Genomic DNA, 20,361 nt, shown 5'->3' on the forward strand with positions numbered 1-20,361 from the left:
AATTCCCTATGGACCAGGCCACTAGAGCTCCCCTTCAGAAGTTACTTGCTTGAGATTACAAGGACAGTATTGAAATAGGAACTCTTGAGCCATACTGCTTTCCAAGACACATCATATATTCTTATTTTCTTCTTTCCCAGGACATTAAGTATAGGGCTAGCTTAATGAAGGCATGTGATGGAACCAACTTGCCAAGAAAACATGATAAAGAAATGCCTTAAGTGGACAGGAAATTTTGGGAAATGAAGATTTTTTTCTTTTTCTTTCCAGAATATTCTCCCTTGGAAGAGACAGTCTTCACCTAGATTTAGGATGAGAAAGGCCCAAACAATCCCATCTTCTTCATGGTAGCCTCCAACCAATCACATACTGTAAAATGATCCAGTCTTTAGGCAAACCCAACACCAACAAATAATCAAGAAGCCCTGGCTTTCTGAAGGTTGGGCTGACCACAGTTTAACAATCTAGAAGGGCAATGCGCTAACAAAAAAAGCTAATGTAAATTCAGGTGGTATTAAAGAAGCATAAAAGAGGACCATAAGAGGATAATGGCCCTGATCATTTTAATAATGGCTACAACACATATAATTCAGAGGGGGCACTGAAATTCTGTTACCATTTCATTAGAAAACGTCTAGGATGAAGAGGAGACTTAGAAATCTTCATTTTAAGAGTCAATATGTCAAGGGAGCTCTGATTGCCTCCAAAGGCTGGCAGTCAGAATCTATCAGCTACACCGCAGGAGAAAGGAAGTGACCTTCTCCTGTGTGATTTACAGCTTCTGAAAACCCACTGGAGGGTCAGCTATGAGTTTGTTCCAATTTAACAGCACCTAACAGTAACTACCACCTTGCGAAGAGTCAGAATTGACTGGACCGTAGTTGTTAGGTGCTATCGTTCTAAGTACACTTCATAGCTATCCTATGAATGACAAATCTGAACCCTGTCCTATCCTGTACCACCTGCATCATCTCTGACATAGCTGAGCCCACTGCTGCAGTCATTATGTCAATCCATCTGGTTGAGCGTCTACCTCTTTTTTGCTCCACTATTCGAAGCACAATACTCTATTCCAAGGAATAGCCTCTTCTAGCAACATGCCCAAAGTACGTGAGATGAAGCTTTGTTATCTCTGCCTCCAAGGAGCACTCTGACTGTAACTTCTTCAAGATATATCTTTTGGTAGTCCAGGGGATATTCAGCACACTTCTCCAACACCACAGCTCAAAGGCATCAATTCTTCTTCTGTCACCCTTATTCACTGTCTAACTCTCAGATGCAGACTAAGTGATTGAAAAGGCCATGGCCTAAATCAGTCACATTTAGTCTTCAAACTGACATCACTGCTCCTCAGTAATTTGGATAAGTCCCTGACTGCAGACTTTCCCCAATACAATACTGTCTCCTCACTGCTGGTACTAAAGGAGTAGATTGTGGATTCAAGTAAGATGAAATCTTAAACAACTTCAATCCTTTTTTTCAATCTATCATGATTACTTATTGGTCCAGTGGTGAGATTGTAGTTGCAGCTCCTTACCACTAGGCCACCAGAGCTCCCCTATTTTATTATTTTTGTGTGAGTGTACCGTCAAATCAGATCTGACTGGTACAGGAGGAAACTGTCCCTCCTTCCCCGGCAGAGCATCTGGTGGATTCGAACCGTGTGCCTCTGGGATTGTAGCTGCAGCTCCTTACCACTAGGCCACCAGAGCTCCCCTAAAACCTATTCTTTCTGTAAAATTTCAGGAAAATTACAATTTTAAAAAACAAAAAACCAACCCCCAAAAAACACCCCAAACTATTGGCTTGATTTAGTAGATGGTGAGCTGGCTTAGAGACAAAGATAATGATGTTTACTTTGTATGTCTTTGTAGTATGTAATTATTACAAGGGGAATATTTTCTGAATTTAAAAGTTTAACATGCTATTTAATAAAACATTTTTCTTTATCTGTAAAAAAAAGAGTGAGTTTTATGGTATATGAATTATATCTCACATGAGTGAACGAACACTTAATCACAGTCTGCACTTCCTTCAAGAGACAAGGAAATTTTCATGCACAGAGCTGCCTGAGGGCTGGATGTTGAAGCTAAAGAAGAAACTTGAATACTAGAGAGGATGGGAGGACAGAGACAAAAGTGTTGTGGACCCTGCCTGACAACTGCAGGAGTCCCTGAAGTGCCAGGCTAGGAAGACCTTGCTGGTCTTGGCTGGAGAATTCCAGAGGCCTCCCCCAAACTGACTCTGCTTGCATCCTGTCCCTTCTTACTGTCCACCTGCAAAAGCTGGTCAAACATACACACTCCCCAGGAAGTCTGGGTACTGTCCCACCAAACAAAGGATCATTGAGATGGAAGCCTCAGGAAGGATTCTTATGCAGCCTATCTGGACCTCCCATCCACATGAATTGACAGATAACTAGTCAGTTAGCTCAGCTCTTCTAGTTGCTCAGTGGTGCTGGAGTCTCCTGCTGGGTAGTCTTGAGAGAATAAATCGGTTTCAATTAATCAACCAATCAATCAACTAGCTTGGCCTTCACTACAGTATGGGCCTTGTGAGTGTCCAGCCAGCCTTGCGTGCAAGCTATGCTTTGAAGATGCAAGCAGAGGTATCATCTACCTTACTGAGGCTGAGGCAACATCTACCTTACTGACAGCCTGGGTGAGGAGAAACATGAATGAAGCAACTGAGGAGAAATGTCACTAAACATGATACTGTATGGTTTAGACTTAGAAATCTATAAGGATTTCTACTCTATCAACATGAATCAGAATAGTCAATTATTTAAGCATATATGTGAACTAACGCAGACTTGGTTTAAATGACTAAATGTGTCTCAGCCTGTTTTCTCATCTGGAAAAACGTTATTTAACATTACCTGTTTTGAAATAATGTGGTGAAGAATAAATAAATATACATACATACAATCACATATATATATATATCTCAAGTAATTATCACTCTGCCTCACACAGTGTGTATCTAATAAATGGCAGGTACCATTATTATTACTACTATACTTGAGGCAGGTTATCGGGAAGCAGTTAGGATTTAAGATTGGTTCCTAATGTTTCTCAGTAATCAGAAAACTTGATGATTACACCCATCCTTCCCAAGCTCAAGGCCCATCACAAATTTCAGATGCCCAAGCTCCTTAACACAGCCTTTAATGTCCCGTATGACCGGCTTATTCTCTAGCCTCCTCCTGAGCTCCAGCTTCATCAATCTTTTTTTATTCCTTGGCATGTCTCCTTGTGCCAATGGGTCTTTAGAACTGAAAATTCTTTCTGCCATGAAAGCTCTTTGCTATCCTTCACCTTGGCAAGCTTGGAGCTCCAGTTTCCTCTGAGCAGTTTTCCTTGACCAGACACAATATGTTAGAGGCTTTCATAGGCTTCTCCTAAGAAAACACCTGTTACAGTTTTAATTGTACATTTGTATATTTAATGTCTGTGTTGACTTAAAGCTCTGTGAAGCAAGGTGTGTGTATATCTTTTGGCTTTCCATAGATCTACCAGTCCTTCTAATTTTAAAAGTCTTGTACTCCTTCTATAACTTTATGCTTCCTTTCAACATCCCAGCATTCATACAAATTCATGTATGTTACTATCTAGCATTCAAAAATTCCACTGAAGCATCAAATCATCAAAGTCAATGCCTTGTGAGGCCTTGACCTTTGACTTGAAAAAAAGCTAATTTCAATCTACTATGAATCACAAGGATATATGCATATTTACTGGTTAAGACAGCTGGGTGTTTTGGTTTCTCTGATGCCATCATTAATATCTTCCCATGCCGCCAAAATGATTCAACAATCGATAAACAGACGGCCTCGCTGAGGCCTCGAGACAGCCAAATGTATTTAACAGCCAGGGTTTTTGTTAATTAGATAAAATCCCTAGATCAATGTGCAGGACATTTACCTATGCTGTAGCTAAGCACATTCTAGACACCTCAATCCTGGCACTTCGACAACAAGTGCCTCAAGTCGCAAGCTGGGGCATTCAGGGACATGAGCTAAACCACACTATTAGCACAAAGTGAGAACAAATGTGTTTACTCCTGAACAAAACTTAGTCCTTTCTCCTTTCCTAAACTGCAAATTGAGTAACATTTTCCTCAAAACTATCTAGAAAACCACTTTCATCAGGGATTAGGCTTTTACTTTTAAAACCATCAAACTAGGAATCAGAAGAATAGCTAAACTGATAATTCCTTTTTTTTTTTTTCTTCAAAGCAGCATAATATGTACACTGCTAAGAGTCACAATGACTTATTCAGCTGCTTGGTCACTAACACCACTTAAATACCTCACTGCCCTGTCAAATTCAGCACGATTAAAATGAACCTCATTTCTTCCCTTAATTCAGTCCTCCTTCAGGATAATCATCTCAGGGAATGTGAGCATCTACAGTTTATCAAGCTAGAAATCAGAAATTTATTTTTTTTTCAGAAATTTCTTCTTAAAACCTTCATCTCTCTTCTATTTATTCATATCTACTATGTGCCAGGTAACTGTACCAAGAACTGACATTGTTCTACCCATATCACCTACGTTCTACAAAGTCCTGTCTAGTTACTTTGTCTCAGTCGAAGTCATCAGCTACCATCATTTCCCAGCCAGTCTCTGCATTCACCATTGTTGTTGTTGTTGTTATGTGCCGAAACCCTGCTCTATCCTGCGCCAACCGCACCGCCTCTGGCACTCCCATCCCGATTACTCCAGTCACCGAATCAATCCATCTCATAGAGGGTCTTCCCCTCCTGCGCTGTCCCTCCACCCTTCCAAGCATGATGTCCCTCTCCAAGGACCCGTCCCTCCTGGAAACATGTCCAAAGTATGTCAGACGAAGCCCCAGAATCCTTGCCTCTAAGGAGTAGCTTGGTTTAATCCTCTCCAAGATGAATCTGTTTGTTTTCCTGGCAGTCCAGGGTACAGTCAATACTCTTCTCTAGCACCACAGCTCAAAAGCATCCACTCTCCTTCTGTCCTCCCTAGTCATTGTCCAACTCTCTGATGCATAACAAGCGATTGCAAATACCATGGCCTGTATCAGGCGCACCTTGGTCTCCAGAGAGACACTGTTGCTCCTGAGTATTTTAGAGAGGTCCCTAATAGCAGACTTTCCCATCGCGATACGCTTTTTGATTTCCTGACTGCTGATGCCAAGAGTGTTGACTGTGGAGCTGAGCAAACTGAAGCTGTGAACACTCTCAATCTCTTCATCATCCATCCTGACGCTGCCAATTGGTCCAGTGGTGAGAATCTTTGTCTTCTTGACATTGAGCCTCAGCCCATACTGAAGGCTGCAGTCCTTGACCCTTCGCAGCAAATGCATGAGGTCCTCCTCAGTTTCAGCAAGCAGGGTTGTGTCATCTGCATAACGGAGATTGTTAATAGATCTTCCACCAATCCTGATGCCACAATTCTCCTCACAGAGCCCAGCCTCTCGGATAATCTGCTCTGCATACATGTTGAAAAGGTATGGAGACAGGATGCATCCCTGGCGTACACCCTTCCCAATTTTGAACCATGCAGTGTTACCCTGCTCTGTTCTGACTACTGCCTCTTGGTGAGAAAACAGTGATCTTCTAAAACTACAGATTTGATCATGTTGTTAAGTCTATCTCTGTTACCCACCTCACTCTCTTAAAATCCTTCAAGGATTGCTCCCTGTTCTTAGGGTAAAAATAAGTTAATACGGTGGGTCTACAGACCCAGTGTGGTATGGGACCTGCTTAACGCTCCAAATTCATTTCATGCCACTTTCTCCTATTCTCAAATGCCCAGCGAAACACCCTGATAGCACTCCATTTCTTCTTGACCTAAGGTCTTCCACTTACTGTTTTCTTTAACTGGAACTTTGACCTTTCTTGTCATATTTCAGAGTTCAGTTCAGTCTCATTCATTCAGAGGCTTTCTCTTACTGATCTTTCCGTGTATCTTTTACTTACACTTTGTCTTAGTAGTGAGATTGAGGAATGATTCATATATTATACAATTCACCCATTTAAAAGCATACAATGAAATCATTTTAGTATATTCAGATTTGTGCATTCATCGCCACAATTAAGTCATTTCATTAGCCCTCAAAAAACTCTACTAGTAGCCATTCCATGTCCTTCCATACTTTAGCCCTAAGCAACCACTAAAAATATTGTCTCCATAGAGATTCCTAGTCTAGACATTTCATATATATGGAGTATGCAATTTTTTGTGCCTTGTTTAGCATGTTTTAAGGCTAATCTATGGTTTAACATGCATATATATATCTGTACTTCATTGCTTTTTATTTATTAATATTCTATTGTATGGATATAATACATCCTATTTATCCATTCATCAGTTAATAGGCAATTGAGTTATTCCTACTTCTGAAGTTGTAATGATGACTGCTACTACTATGAACATTCACTTACAAGTTTTTTTGTTTAATTTAGGTTGTTTATTTTTCCATTTCAATGAACATCTACAGAGATTTTGGAATTCCATTCATTCATTGTTGCACCCTTCTCCCCGCACTTACAAGTTTTTATGCTGATTTACGTTTTCAATCCCCTTGAGTATACACACCGAGGAGTAAAACTCCTGGATAATACATACCTCTAAGATAATCATTTGAGGCATTCCTGAACTACTTTTTTTAAATGGCTGTACCATTTTCCATTCCCAATGGCAGGATTCTAATTCCAATGTCTTTCTATCTGCACCAGCAATTGTTTTCATGCCTGTTTGATTCTAGTCACCCTAGTAGATATAAAGTAGGTGTGAGTTTTATTATCCTGAGCATTAACAATGTTGAAATTTTCACAAACTTAGTCACTATTTGTTTCTTTCTTTGAGAAATAACCTATTTATAATATCTACTTTTTTTAATTCTTATTTTATTATTTTTTTGTGCGTGTACCATCAAATCGGATCTGACTGGTACTGGAGGAGATTGCCCCTCCTGCTCCAGCAGAGCATCTGGTGGATTTGAACCGCGCACCTCTGGGATTGCAGTGCAGCTTCTTGCTACTAGGCCACCAGAGCTTCCTTTATAATATCTATTTTTTAAAATTGGCTATTTATCCTTTTTTTTTTTTTTTTAGTTTGGGCATGTTGTCAGGAGGTGCTGGAGAGAAAAGACACCATGCAGGGAAAAGCAGTCAGTGAAAAAGAGGAAGAGCCTCCATGAGATGCAGTGACAATGACTACAACAATGGGCCTGGGCAATGCTAGATTGTTAGGATAGTGCAAGGCGTGCCATATCCAAGAAGGCTTTGCCCACCTGAAGGTTACAAAGGTTTCTTTCTATGCCATTCGAGAGTTTTATAGTTTAGCTCGTATAGTCCATGATCCATTTGGAGTTAATTTTTGTGTATAATATAAAGAAGGGGCTCAACTGCATTCTTTCACATGAGGCTATTTTGTCCAAGCACCAATCATTGGGAAGACAAACTGTCCGTCCTTTTGAAGTACACACAGTAAACTTGTGAGAGCTAGAACTCAATAGGACTTCCCTGTTGTCATTAATCTTGCAAGTTTTCTACCTTGACAAGATGCAGTCTTGCCACTTTCCTATTGTTCTCCATCAGTGGAAAATTTTTGCGTTTTCCTTCTCTGACAGGTTTTGTAGACTTTACCATAGTTATAATTACTTAATTAGTTGTATGATTAGACCCCAAGTACCAATCAGGCAAGGGGCTGTGCCTACCCTGCTCACTACTGCTTCTCCAGCATCTAGCACAATGCCTAATACCATTTATAAATATTACTTAAGTAATAGTTTTAATAATAGTATTAACTCTTCAACTCCATGGGCTATAGATAGTATCATCTCCATGTTACACAGGCGCCAAGAAAATAGGCAACTATTCCACTGAACTCAAATTCACTGTCATCAAGTCACTTTCAACTCATAATAATCCTCCAGTGGCTTCCAAGGATGTAGATCGTAATAGGAGACTGCCTATCTTTCTCCCACAGAGCCACTGGTGGATTTGAACTGCTGGAGAAGTATAGGGTTAACAGCAGAATGTGCTATGAATTTTGCCACCAGAGCCCCAATAATTTCCTGTTGTTGTTGTGTGCCGTTGAGCTGGAACTGACTCATAGCTGACTCTCAAGGGATTTCAGAGGCAGTTAATCACATGGAAGGAGACTGCCCATTTGCCGTAGAGCAGTTGGTGGTTTTAAACCACACATGTTTGGTATTGCAGGGCAGCTTCTCATCACTAGGCCACCAGAGTTCCCTATGTTGTTGTTGTTATGTGCCATCTAGTAGTCTGTGACTCACAGCGAACCTATGTACAACAGCCCTAAACCCTGCTCTATCCTGTGCCAATCTCATTGTCTCTGACACACCTACCCCCATTACCCCAGTCACTGCATCAATTCACCTCATAGAGGGTCTTCCTCTTCTGCACTGTCCCTCCACTCTCCCAAGCATAATGTCCCTCCCCAAGGACTGGATCCTCCTTGCAACATGCCCAAAGTATGTCAGACGAAGCTTCAGAATCCTTGTCTCCAAGGAGTAGGCAGGTTTAACCCTCTCCAGGACAAATTTGTTCATTCTCTTAGCAGTCAATGGTATATTCAACACTCTTCTCCAGCACCACAGCTCAAAGGCATCAATTCTCCTTCTATTATCCCTAGTCATTGTCCAGCTCTCTGACACCTAGCAAGTGATTGCAAAGACCACGGTGTGTATCAGACACACCTTAATCTCCAGACTGACATCGTTGCTCTTCAATACTTTGGAGAGGTCTCTAACAGCTGACTTTCCCATCATAAGACATCTTTTAATTTTCTGGCTGCTGGTGCCAAGAGTGTTGATTATGAATCCAAGCAAACTAAGCTATTAACAATCTGAAGCTCTTCACCATCTATCATGATGCTGCCAATTGGCCCAGTAGTTAAGAATCTTTGTTTTCTTGATATGAGCCTCTATATTGAAGGCTGCAGTCCTTGACCTTCTACAGCAAGTGCTTCAGGTCCTCCTCAGTTTCAGCAAGTAGGGTTGTGTCATCTACATAAAGCAGACTGTTGATCAATCTTCCTCCAATCCTGATGCCACATTTCTCCTCATAGAGTCCAGCCTCCTGCATAATCTGTTCTGCATACAGAGTTCCCTACAGGCTCTCAAAATTTAAAACATCTTCCTACTTTCTTTCCCGTGGAGGGGCACAGTGAAATCTTTCAGAACAGGGACTGTTTCTCTCTCTACATAGTGTTGCCTCCTATCTCCTCCCCAATCACATTGTCCCCCTTGCCTCAAACGTTTTCTGCTTTTCATGTTCAAGTCTTACTGATGTTTTAAGACTGATCAGCTGTTTTCTCCTCTAGGAAGCTTTCTCTGATCTCTAGGCTGGTGAAAAACATGTTCTGGGCTCCTACAGTTCCTGTATTCTCTTGTCTCACAGCATTAATCACACTGTTACCACAATTAGCCCTAGACTACTTCATGGAGTGCAAGAATCATGGTCAGGGGTCCCTTGTGTCAAGAACAAGACCTGGCACAGAGCAAATCCATTGCTGAACAAATTATGATTCCTTGTGACCCAACAGAGCCAAGATCTTTACAGAAACTTTGCCACATCTTTCTCCTATGGAGCAGTTGTACTTACGTACTGCTGAGTTGGAAATGACCCATGGCTGACCCTCCTGTGGGTTTTCAGAGGCAGTAAATAGCACAGGAAGAGACTGTCCATCTTTGTCCCACAGGGCTGCTGGTAAATTCGAACTGCATGTCTCTGGGTTGGCAGCACAATGCCTTATCCACTAGGCCACCAGCGCTCCCCTTGTGGAGCATTTGGTGGGACTGGACTGCTGCTCTTTGGATAGCAATCGTGCCCTTTAACCAGCGTGTCATCAAGACTCTTCAACATATGGCAATGCTCAGTGAGTAAAATGAACAAATAAATCTTAGAGACAAGGAGCAGACAGTCTAAAGTACAAGCTTTATCCCATCAAGTTTCTTTCAATAGAGAATGTTTGGGCAGATGAAAGACCAAGTTAAGCATTCAGCAGAGGCCCAGCTCCCTGGTGGGAGGAAGGAAATGTACAGGGGTGTTGTTTTACATCCAAGTTTGTTCTGAAGGAAACATGATCTCTAATGGGAGAAGAGGAGGTCTCACTTCTCTCAGCCCTGACTGCTCCTCTCAGGGCTCAGTTGAACCTGGACAGATGTGTTTTTAGTCTGCCCTGTGCCCTGGGTTTCGGATGAATGGCTCCCAAGTTAAGAAGCCAGGCTTAGGTTTGGGCTGTGCCCAGGAGCAGGGGCCACCTGCTCCCACTAGACAAGGTGGGAAGAAGCTCCAGAACCTAAGAGCCAGAGCTGAATATGCTTATAAGAGTTAAGTGCTTTGGGGTAGGGGTGTGGGAATGGGAAAACCTATTAACACAGGGAGTGAAAGGAGGAGGGGAGGAAAGGAAAAGGTGGGTCCCTTCCTCTGCTAATAGCTAATGAGAATACAGAACAAGACTCGGGAATGCTGGGCTCAGGTTTGCAAAAAAGTCAGCAATATACAAACTTTCCAAGAACCCTGCATTGGGGAGGCCAGGGTAAGAGACAGTGGGAGCCAATCCTATTCCCACCCATAGGAAGGCCCACAACACAGTGGTTTAAGGTAAAGGAAACTGCAGATAATTCTGAACTCAAAGAGCAATGAGTAGTGAGTGGTAGCAGATCTTGTCCTATACCTTTAGTCTGACAGATTTGCTCTGCTGGTCTAATACTGAAGGCAAGTAGTTTGAGGCCACCAGCTGCTCTGCCGGAGAAAGATGAGCAAGCTCAAGTCCTGTGTGATTATCTGAAAACCTGCTAGAGGGTCAACTATGGGTCAGTTCTGAGTCTAGGGTACACAATAACAACCTCACTGTTAGCCACATGAAGCAGGTTAACAATGATCATACATCACAGCCCCTGCCCAGACCTACTGTTCGATCATCTGATACTCTATGAGGATTCCTGATCTGCGTCTAAACCTGGCTGGACTCCCAGATTGTGGAATGACTGTCTTCTCAATTCTGACACTTAGCCATTTCTAATCTGACCTCTAACTTCTCTTTCAGAAGAGTATTTATTACAACTGCCATTGGCTCTGAGATGATCCTCATACCCACCTACACCAGATAGACACTGTTGTTATGTGCCATTGAGTCAAGTATGGCTCTTACTGACCCTATGAAGAGATCTGAACCCTGTCCTATCCTGTACCATCCTCATCATCTCTGACATACTTAACCCCATTGCTGCAGTCACTGTGTCAATCTATCTCATGGAAGATTAGCTTCTCTTACCGACCTTTCACTTTTCCAAAGAATACTTTTTTCTAGCAACATGCCCACAGTATGTGAGACGAAGCTTTACCATCCTTTGCCTCTAAGAAGCACTCTGGCTGCATCTTCTCCAAGACATATCTTTTTGTTATTTTGGTAGTTCATGGGATATTCCGTTCTGTTCTCCCAACAACACAACTTGAAGGCATCAATCTTCCTTCTGCCATTTTAATTTACTGTCTAGCTCTGAGACACATAGCAAGTGATTAAAAAGATCACGGCTTGAGTCAGGTGCACCTTAGTTTTCAAATGGGCATCATTGCTCCTCAGCAATTTGCAGAGGTCCCTGACAACATAATTTCCCAGTGCAATATATCTTTTGTTTCTTGACTGCTGGTGCCAAGGGTGTTGACTGTGGATCTAAGTTAAATGAAATCATTGTCAATTTCAATTCTTTTTCCCTCAATTATGATGTTGCTTATTGGTTCAGTGGTAAGGATTTTTATTTTCTTCATGTTGAGATGACTGCATCCAATTTGGAAGAATTAGTAAGCTTCAAAATAGAGGCAGTATGTGAGCTGAAGGCTGGTAGCATGTAAACAGAAGGTGAGGAACATCCAGTAGCATGCAATCTGTATGGAGCGCCCATGTGTAGTGCCCAGGGACCACAGATTCCAAGGTGTCCTAAAAGAGGACGAAATACTTACTACCTGAGCAGAAGGACTTTAGGATGCTGCCCTTCAAGAGGTCTCCCAAAGCTCTGAGACTAGGGGTGTCAAAGCAGAGATTCGTAAAACACAGGACCCCAGAGAGAGCAAGGGAGAAAGAAAAGGACAGCACTGTATTATTTACTAAACTTCAATTGTTCTTCCAAATACTGAAATCACTTATCAGTATTTGGTGACCATGTGCAAAAAAATAAAAATCACAGAGAATTGGGTTCCACCCTGCTACAGGCAAGTCTGATGGAAAAAATGAGGAGTAGCACAAAGCACCTGTGCAGAGGTCTAGAGAACAGAAAGGCTGAGTAAGGACCGGCTATAAAACTTCAGGTACATCCTTTCTAGCAAGGATTCTCAAGCTCTCCCCACACCCAGGCCTAGCTCTGTTTCTTTGAAACCACAGCCTAGGTTAGTTCTCTTTCCAGCAGAGGCTCATTCATTCACTGAGCGGGGCATGTTTTTGGGGTGGCTAATTAATGAGATGGAGGGAAAGATGTCCTAATGTAGATCCTTCTTTACTTTGACTGTCTTACTGAAATAATCTCAACAGTTCAGCCTTCTGCCCATCCCTAATTCAGTTCATCCATCATTCTTCTAAAACACAGCTCATTCACCCATCCCAAATCCACTATGTCCCCACTGCTTATAGGATAGGAATTCAGACACTCTTATCTTGGGTACCTCAGGCCTTACACAGTCCAGCCTCTCCCACATCACCTTTCCTCTCTCCCTATGCCCTCGCACTGGCTCTACTACTACCACAGTCACCAGGCTCAATAGCTAGCCAGCACAAAGTCCTTGCTTTACTCAGCTTATTCTCATTCTGTTCTTTGTTTCTGTATGAGGTGGTGGTAGAAAGGGGCTGCTGTGCTGAAGGGCAGGATCTGTGCCTTACTCATCTGAGGGAGTTAGATAAGGGGTGAAGGGAGATTTTGAGTCACTCTAACCAAGAGAGATGGGACAAGAGAAGATACAGGAGAAAAACAGATCAGAGACCAGCGGACACTCATTCAAAAGGTCCCTACAGACACTATCCACATGAGCAAAAGCAGTATTCATAACAATTCCCTGAGTCATACCTACAAAGTTAAATCATTAACTGCGGTTTGGGGCAAGTATTTCTAGTAGAAAAACACATATTTCAGAGACCTAAAATGTCAGTTGGAGTCGACCTAACAACAAAATAACAGTGCTTGGTTGCTTAACGGAATAGGGCAGACTCAGCCTCCCCTGAGTGACACATACATTCATAGTGTTTTGATCTGCAAATCCCATCTACACAGGTCAGCTAAGGAAAGCAGCACTCAGGCACCTCCAGCAGTTACCAATTAAGTCTAGCAAGGACTTAGGTGGATGGGCACAGTCCCTTCTGCTAAACTGCAGCAGAGTGAAGCAAAGCTCATTTGTTTCTAGGGGAGTGAAGATGCCATGCACAGCTTACAGTTATGAATGGCTCTTATAACAAGAAGCTGACATCTGTGCTTGGTTTCTAAGATGCATCATCGCATGTTTATTAAACTATTGCTCCATCATATTTATTTGGCTACCTCCCAGCCCATACTTTCAAAAGTGGTTTATTAAAAACTAAGCCTTGAACATTAATACTCAAAAGCACCCTTGAGAATCAATAATAATGCTGCAGATAAAATGAAAGGGAATCAAAGCAGTAAGTCTTGATGGGGGCTGTGGCTGCCTTTCAGTACTTTCTTACGTGTTTAGGCAGCTGCTGGGGAAGAATACCAATGGTCCATGGCAGAGTCAGCCACCCCAAACACCCCATTTCCTGCCTAAAACATGGACAAGGTGGCAGGGAAAGGGAGAGGGCTCTTAGGGCCACACAGCTTCAAAGGATCAACAAAGCCAAACTTAGCTGCACTAGTTTCAACCAGAATAAAATCTCTGCCCCTAACTGCCACCAATCTAGCCTATCAGAAGTCTTATAAGGGAATGACTAGCTCAGCCAGGAAGGCTGGAGAAATACAATCTGTCCCTAGGTAGGGCTCCAGCATGTGTACATCAAATCTGCAGACAGGATTTTTCAGTCCCTGAAGATTTTTCTGGCCTCTTCCACCTCCTTTCTAAACCTCAAGTTCCTTTATAAGAACATCTTCATTTCAATCCTGGACAATTAACAAATGGCCAATTCCAAAGAAAGAAGAGCCACTCTGAAAGATCCAGAGATGACTATATGGAAGGGGCTCTAAATTATGTCCTGTGAAGAACAAAACAGCTGGAGGACCAAAGGATGTTTAGGATTAAGAGATATAAGGACCAAATGCCCATTTTAAAAGGGTTTACTTGGACCAAGGAAGCCAACGTGCTTGATGACGACAGAGAAGTTACAGGTTTTCAGCTTAGTCTGGAAGGATTTCAGCCAAGGCAAAGTCATCACATACCCTTACCCCTCACAGGAGACAGAGCAAGGCCTGACTTTTAACACTCACCTGCTGACTTCCTGGACATTGTTGGACCGAGCAGCTTCCATGAGGGCTGCATCTGAAGAGAGAGGGGCACCAGTCAGATCCCTGGCCAGAACCTAACCACCCATGGCCGCTTGATGAGACAACAGAAGCAGCATTTCACAAATCAGCAAATAAAACAATACCAAAATAAATGCACAGAAAAAGCTAATCACTCCCTCCTCAAATGGTAACCACTGCTAACCATGTATCCATTCACACCTATTTACAGAACCCAAACTTCCAGCAACCCCTCATCACATAAAATAGTGAAATACTAACACCACATCTTGTCTGTTAAGTATCCAATGTGTGAATTATACTCTTCAGTTATACAGCTCTGAAGAAATAACTTTTGTTACCGTCAGCATCAATAACTATTTTTCTATATTGTCCCACTTTCCTCCTCTAACTCTAGTTGCTCAGCACAAATTTCTGTGCCATTATCATAGGTCATAAACCCAGTGGAAAGGACAGGGTTGGGAGTCTGTAGGGGTGTGAGCACCACCTTGCCACCTTGTAGAATGGAGAGCACTTTAACCAAGAATCAAGATACCTAGTGCCAACCCATCTATCACCGACATGTGTGATGATGGTAATATCTTTCCCCGCTCAACCTCAATTTCCCTGCCTACTGGCCTCACAAGGCTGTGTGGATAGATGGCTGAAAAAAAAACCCAAAATGTGCAAACTTTCTGGTACCAAGCCCTTCTGTAAGGGCGACTCAGAGCAGAGCGTTCAGATCCCTTAAGAATCACTAGGCCGGGGAGCTCTGGTGGCCTAGTGGCAAGACGCTGCACTGCAATCCCAGAGGTACACGGTTCAAATCCACCAGATGCTGTGCTGGAGAAGGAGGGGGCAATCTCCTCCTGTACCAGTCAGATCTGATTTGACGGTACACGTAAAAATAATACAAGAAAAATTAAAAAACAAAATCAATAGGCCAAGAAGAAAGCAATAAAGACTACTAGCCCAGGCCTAAGGGAGTTCTGGGAGCCTAGCCTGTAAAGGTGTGCTGTGCCGACCTACAAATCACACCTCTCTGTAGGTTCAAATCCACTCGTGGCTCTTCGGGAGAAAAATGGGCTCTCTCCTCCCATGGTACTTACAGCCTCTGAAAACCTGCTGGAAGGTCAGCTGTAAATAAGTTGGTTTCAACTTGAGGGCAATGACAGAGACAAGGGACAGCCAGCCAGCATACATCTTCAGACCTGGGATGCCAGTGGGCTGTTGGAACCACCTTGTGGCAATAGAGAAAACTGCCTTGACTTGAGAATGCTGAATTCTTTGGAAAATAATTTTCCAATTCAACACGCCAAAGCCCTCTGTACCAAGCTTGAGTTTGAGGGACATTGTTGAGCACTGAACAGATTCATAGCCCGTTCTGTCTGAGGGTGTCTCCAGGTCCAATCAAGAACTTCAGCAAATACAAAAGGAGGCAGTGGAACAAAGTGGAAGTAGGATCTGGAGGCAGATAAACCTGGTCTCCAGCTTTGTCTCTTACCTGTATGACCTGGCCAACTCATGTGCTTTCTGAACCTGTTTTCTGATCTGTACAAGGGGATAAGAAATTCAGTTCCCTTTCTGCATGTGAGTCAGTTTTGTGGCTCAAATATTAGAGCTCCATCTCATGTCCTGGCATAGGTTTTAGCACCAGGCTTTTCTTGCTTACCTTTTCAGATTATTCTCCAAGTATATACTAAGTATGCTTGGGGAGCCCCCAGCTAGAAGGCAACACATTTTTACCAGAGATCATTGTATCTATTTCTCCCTCAATCTGTAGAAAGCAACAGTCTGTAAAGCCAGACTGAGTGGGGAATAAGTGAAAATGAAAACCAGGACTCCCTAAAAACAGTTTTTACTACACTGGACTGAGAGTCTCAGCTCCTAACTCCAAGTCAGGAGATATGGGAGCTGGTAAATCTGAGGGGCAATTACCTCAGAATAGGGCAGAACTAGCTATGGTTATTATTTGGGTAACTAGATCCTGGTCTCTTTGCAGTTCACTTGACACTACCTCAATAACTTGGAGCTGCCAGAAACCTCCAGGGTAAGATTTTCAAACTCAGGTTCTATAAAAATTATGCCCCAACCTCTATCTAGTACAGTGGTTCTCAATGCTTCTAACTGCACCTTAGTCACCTATGATGTTTTGACAACATGCTGATGCTAAGGTCCTACATGTTGTTATGTGCCATCAAGTATGAATCATAAAGACCCTATGAACAACACATATAAATCTGTCCTATCCTGCACCATCTTCATCTCTGATACACTCAAGCCAATTGCTGCAGCCCATTGCTGGTTGAGGGTCTTCTTCTCCTTTGCTGACCCACCACCTTTCCAAGCATGACGTCTCACTGCAAGGAACAGTCCCTCTGAACAACATGCTCAATATGTGAGATGAAGCTTCACCATCCTTGCCTTTAAGGAGCATTATGATTGCACCTTTTCCAAGATATACATGTTTGGTTTTTTGCAGTCCATGGGATATTCAGTACTCTCCTTCAGCATAACTCAAAGGTATTGATTCTTTTCCTGTCATCCTTATTCACTGTCCAGCTCTCAGATGCATAGGAAGTGACTGGAGACTGTGGTTCTAATCAGACACACTTTAGTCTTTAAACTGACATTGCTCTTCAGGACTTTGGAGAGGTCCCTGATACCAAGAGGTCCCTGGTACCAAGAGTGTTAATTGTGGATCCAAGTTAGAAGAAATCATTGACAATTTAAATCTTTTCTCCATCTATCATGATTTTGCCTAATGTCCCAATAGTGAAGATTTTTGTTTTCTTGATATTGATATGTAATCCATATTGAAGGCTGTAGTTCTTAGTCTGCAGCAAGTACCTCAAATCCTCCTCCCTTTCTGCAAGTAAGGTTGTGTCATTTGTATAATGCAGGGTGTTGATGACACAGATCAATCAAATTAGAAACTTTAGGTTCTTAAACTTCTAGGGTTAAGACTCAAGAAGCTGGTATTGTTTTAAAAGCTAGCCAAGTGGTTTCAAATATTTAAAACCACCAGTTTGACCCAAGCCAAATTAAAGAGGACTTTCTTCTCTTACAAAGTGAAGCCTATCAAGACTATACCCCAATGTCAATTTCTCTCTTAACACTGTCACAGTCCTTTAACTTGCCCTCACTCCATTCAAACATACTAGCCTCAGGACACTGTTTACTCATGAACCTTCCATGGGTTTACACTGCCTACAGGAGAAATTTCAACTCTTTTTTCTAGTATCCAGACCCCACCCCATTCCATGGCAAGTCTTTTCCAAAGACTTTCTGTCCTCCAACTAGGCTGGCCATTCTGCTAGCCCCTGCACACAGTGCTGACCTGTCAATTTTTTTATCTTCATTCGTCAAGTGTTTGCATGGAATACAATCCGACTCAAGGCACACTGAACACCAACTTCCTGATAAAATATTGGAACAATGTGCTGGTAAGAGAAAGGGGGTTGGAACCAACCTGGAAAAAAAAAGATGCCTTCCCATCTCTTATTGAGGCACACAACATCCCTCTTTACTCCTCTCCTGTTACCCTCTTGTTTTACCCTTCAAGACTCACGTTAAAATTCCCCATTCCAATTGTGCCAGTGTCCTGATTCCCCAATAAAACTAACACCACTCACCACAAGCTTAACTGCTCTGCATTTGTTAAATGTGAAGTTTCTATGATACCTAGCTTCAAACTAAGTACAAAGAAAATATTCAGAAAAATGGTGAGTTCAGAAATATAGTATGCCTAAGCTAGAAGAATCCTGACTCTTTAGATCGACATCCTTATCTTGTAGATGAGGAAACAGAGCAAAAAATCCAGTCACAGTGGGAATTACTGCAGAAGCAAAGCATGATCCCAAGTGTCCTTTTCTTTACAGCTTGCCACATTGTGCTGAATAAAGTTTAGTTCCCACTACAAGGAGCTTAAGTGTTGATTTCATACAGTTTAGAAGTCTAGCTCTCAAGAAGCTGCATTGCAGTCCCAGAAGTACATGGTTCGAATCCAGCAGATGCTCTCCTGGAGAAGGAGGGGCAGTCTCCTCCAGTACCAGTCAGATCCGATTTGATGGTACAAATTTTAAAATAAAATTTAAAAAAAAAAAAAAAGTCTAGCTCTCTGCCCATTCTCCTTCAAACACATTTACCCAGTTAAGACTTCAGTCTGGCTCAGCCAGCCCCCATGTTTTTCTTAGGTCTCTACAGATTTTCTTGCCAATTGCCCAACATGGCAAGATCCTGAGCCTTGGTACAGCAAAACTATGGTAGATAATAAACTGTAAGAATACTGTAAAGAGAAAGAAAAATGATCCTTACTGTACAAGTAGGGAAACTAAGGTTACAGAAGATCAAGTGTCCCCTATGTGCGGTGGCAAAGTTGCCACTGAAACCTACTTCCTTTCTTGAGCTACATTTGGCAACTATTTGGTCGCCCTTAAAATCCTGCAGTTTCCTGGACACGTTATCAAAGAGGAATTGCATCAAGCAGCATAAAAGCTAAGTTCTAATATTGTTGTGTACCTTCGACGCAACTGACGCATAGTGGGTTTTGAGAGGCAGTATATCGCATGGGAGAAGACTGCCCAGCTTTTTCCCGGTGAGCATCCGGTGGATTCGAACTGCTAACTTAGAGTTGGCAGTCCAACTCCTTACCACTAAGCCACAGAGCTCCCCTATCTTAATATTAGATATTTTATTTTATTTAATCCAATGCCCACATTATATAGGTAGATAAAATTATGGCCGGACAGGAGGAGCACATCTACGGGAGATGATGCAACTCAAGAGCAATGCTCTACCCTGTGATTAGACGTCTGGGTCGCTCCAGGTCTGAGATTCTGGTTTCTAAGACTCTAAGCATCTTCCATACTCTCAAGATGCAGAGCCAGGACACTCCTCCCGCCTCTACCTTCTTCAAACCCTCATGGTCTCAATAATCACCCTTGTTGGACGGGTTCCTGCTGTAGCAATGAACCACCAGCGCCGTGGCCAGGGCCCACATGCCCAGTCCCGCTCGGTTTGGGACCCCGCTCCAGCCGTCTTGTGCAGGGAGTGTTTCTTCGGGACTGGGAAGGCGTCTCCACATGGTGGCTGCAAAGCACTGGGTATCCGCAAGTCCTCCCCGGCTCCCCCCGGCTGACCCTCGTCCCGCGAGCAAAGCCGGCGCTGTCTCAGGGCGCCCCCCGGCGGCTGCTCTCAGCCATTGAGGTTGGCCACAGCTCCCTGTGGTTAAGCTTCGTCTGGAGGCACCTCCATGGCTCTGGAGTGATGTAGACTGAAGTAGTCGGATGAGGAGCCGCGGCGCCAGCGCTGTTCTCTTCAACGCCAGGGAACCCAGCATGGTGACAGCAGCCGCTTCTACAATCCCCTGATGCCGGCCCCTGTGCTGGCCACGTCCAACATGGCGGCCGCGGCGCGTTCGAAGACGCCGCGGATGGAGTGAATTGTGCACTACCTCACGGGAGTGGTAGTCCACGTGTCTAGAACGTAGCGCGGCTGAGAAACAAAGAAACGACATTTCCCAGAATGCTGTGAAACGAATATCACAGTTACGGCCGACTCAGAAGCCCGAGGCATTTTGGGAAATGTAGTTCAAACTGGAGTGTATGGGCGGGGCAGTAAGAGGACTACTGAGGAGGGGCGTGGCTCTTTCTCACATTTGAAGGTTAGCATCATCCCCAGAGCCTATTTACCTCTTTCGTTATACACCCGTCATTGTGCTGGAGAAAAAGAAGTCTCTTCCTTCAACTTGCAGCCTCTGAAAATCCGCTGCAGAGTCAATTCTGACTCATTGGCAATTAGTTTGAATTTTCTTTACCTTTTTCATTAAAACGTTGGTGACAGTTTGTGGTCAAGGTACCACAGTTATCAACAACATATTATCAAGTTTAAGCTCTCGTGGTCTAGTGGTAAATAG

General features: G+C 43.0%; 1 protein-coding gene across 3 annotated transcripts in view; it reads right to left on the bottom strand.

Moving 5' to 3' along the window:
* Window positions 1-19,972, bottom strand: part of CLPB (ClpB caseinolytic peptidase B homolog (E. coli)) — a 207,362-nt gene extending 187,390 nt beyond the window's left edge. For all 3 annotated transcript variants that reach the window (XM_006885550.1, XM_006885549.1, XM_006885548.1), the window contains exons 1-2: window positions 19,386-19,972; window positions 14,430-14,481 (exon numbers count right to left, since the gene is read on the bottom strand). In XM_006885550.1, coding sequence (XP_006885612.1) covers window positions 14,430-14,481; window positions 19,386-19,962 — 629 coding nt within the window. In that variant the 5' untranslated portion in view covers window positions 19,963-19,972. The remainder of the gene's footprint in view (window positions 1-14,429; window positions 14,482-19,385) is intronic.
* Between the last annotated feature and the right edge of the window lie 389 nt (window positions 19,973-20,361).

The sequence above is a fragment of the Elephantulus edwardii genome, unplaced genomic scaffold, assembly GCF_000299155.1.
Source record: "Elephantulus edwardii isolate Elephantulus edwardi_28Jun2011 unplaced genomic scaffold, EleEdw1.0 scaffold00044, whole genome shotgun sequence".
In the NCBI taxonomy this organism is placed as follows: domain Eukaryota; kingdom Metazoa; phylum Chordata; class Mammalia; order Macroscelidea; family Macroscelididae; genus Elephantulus; species Elephantulus edwardii.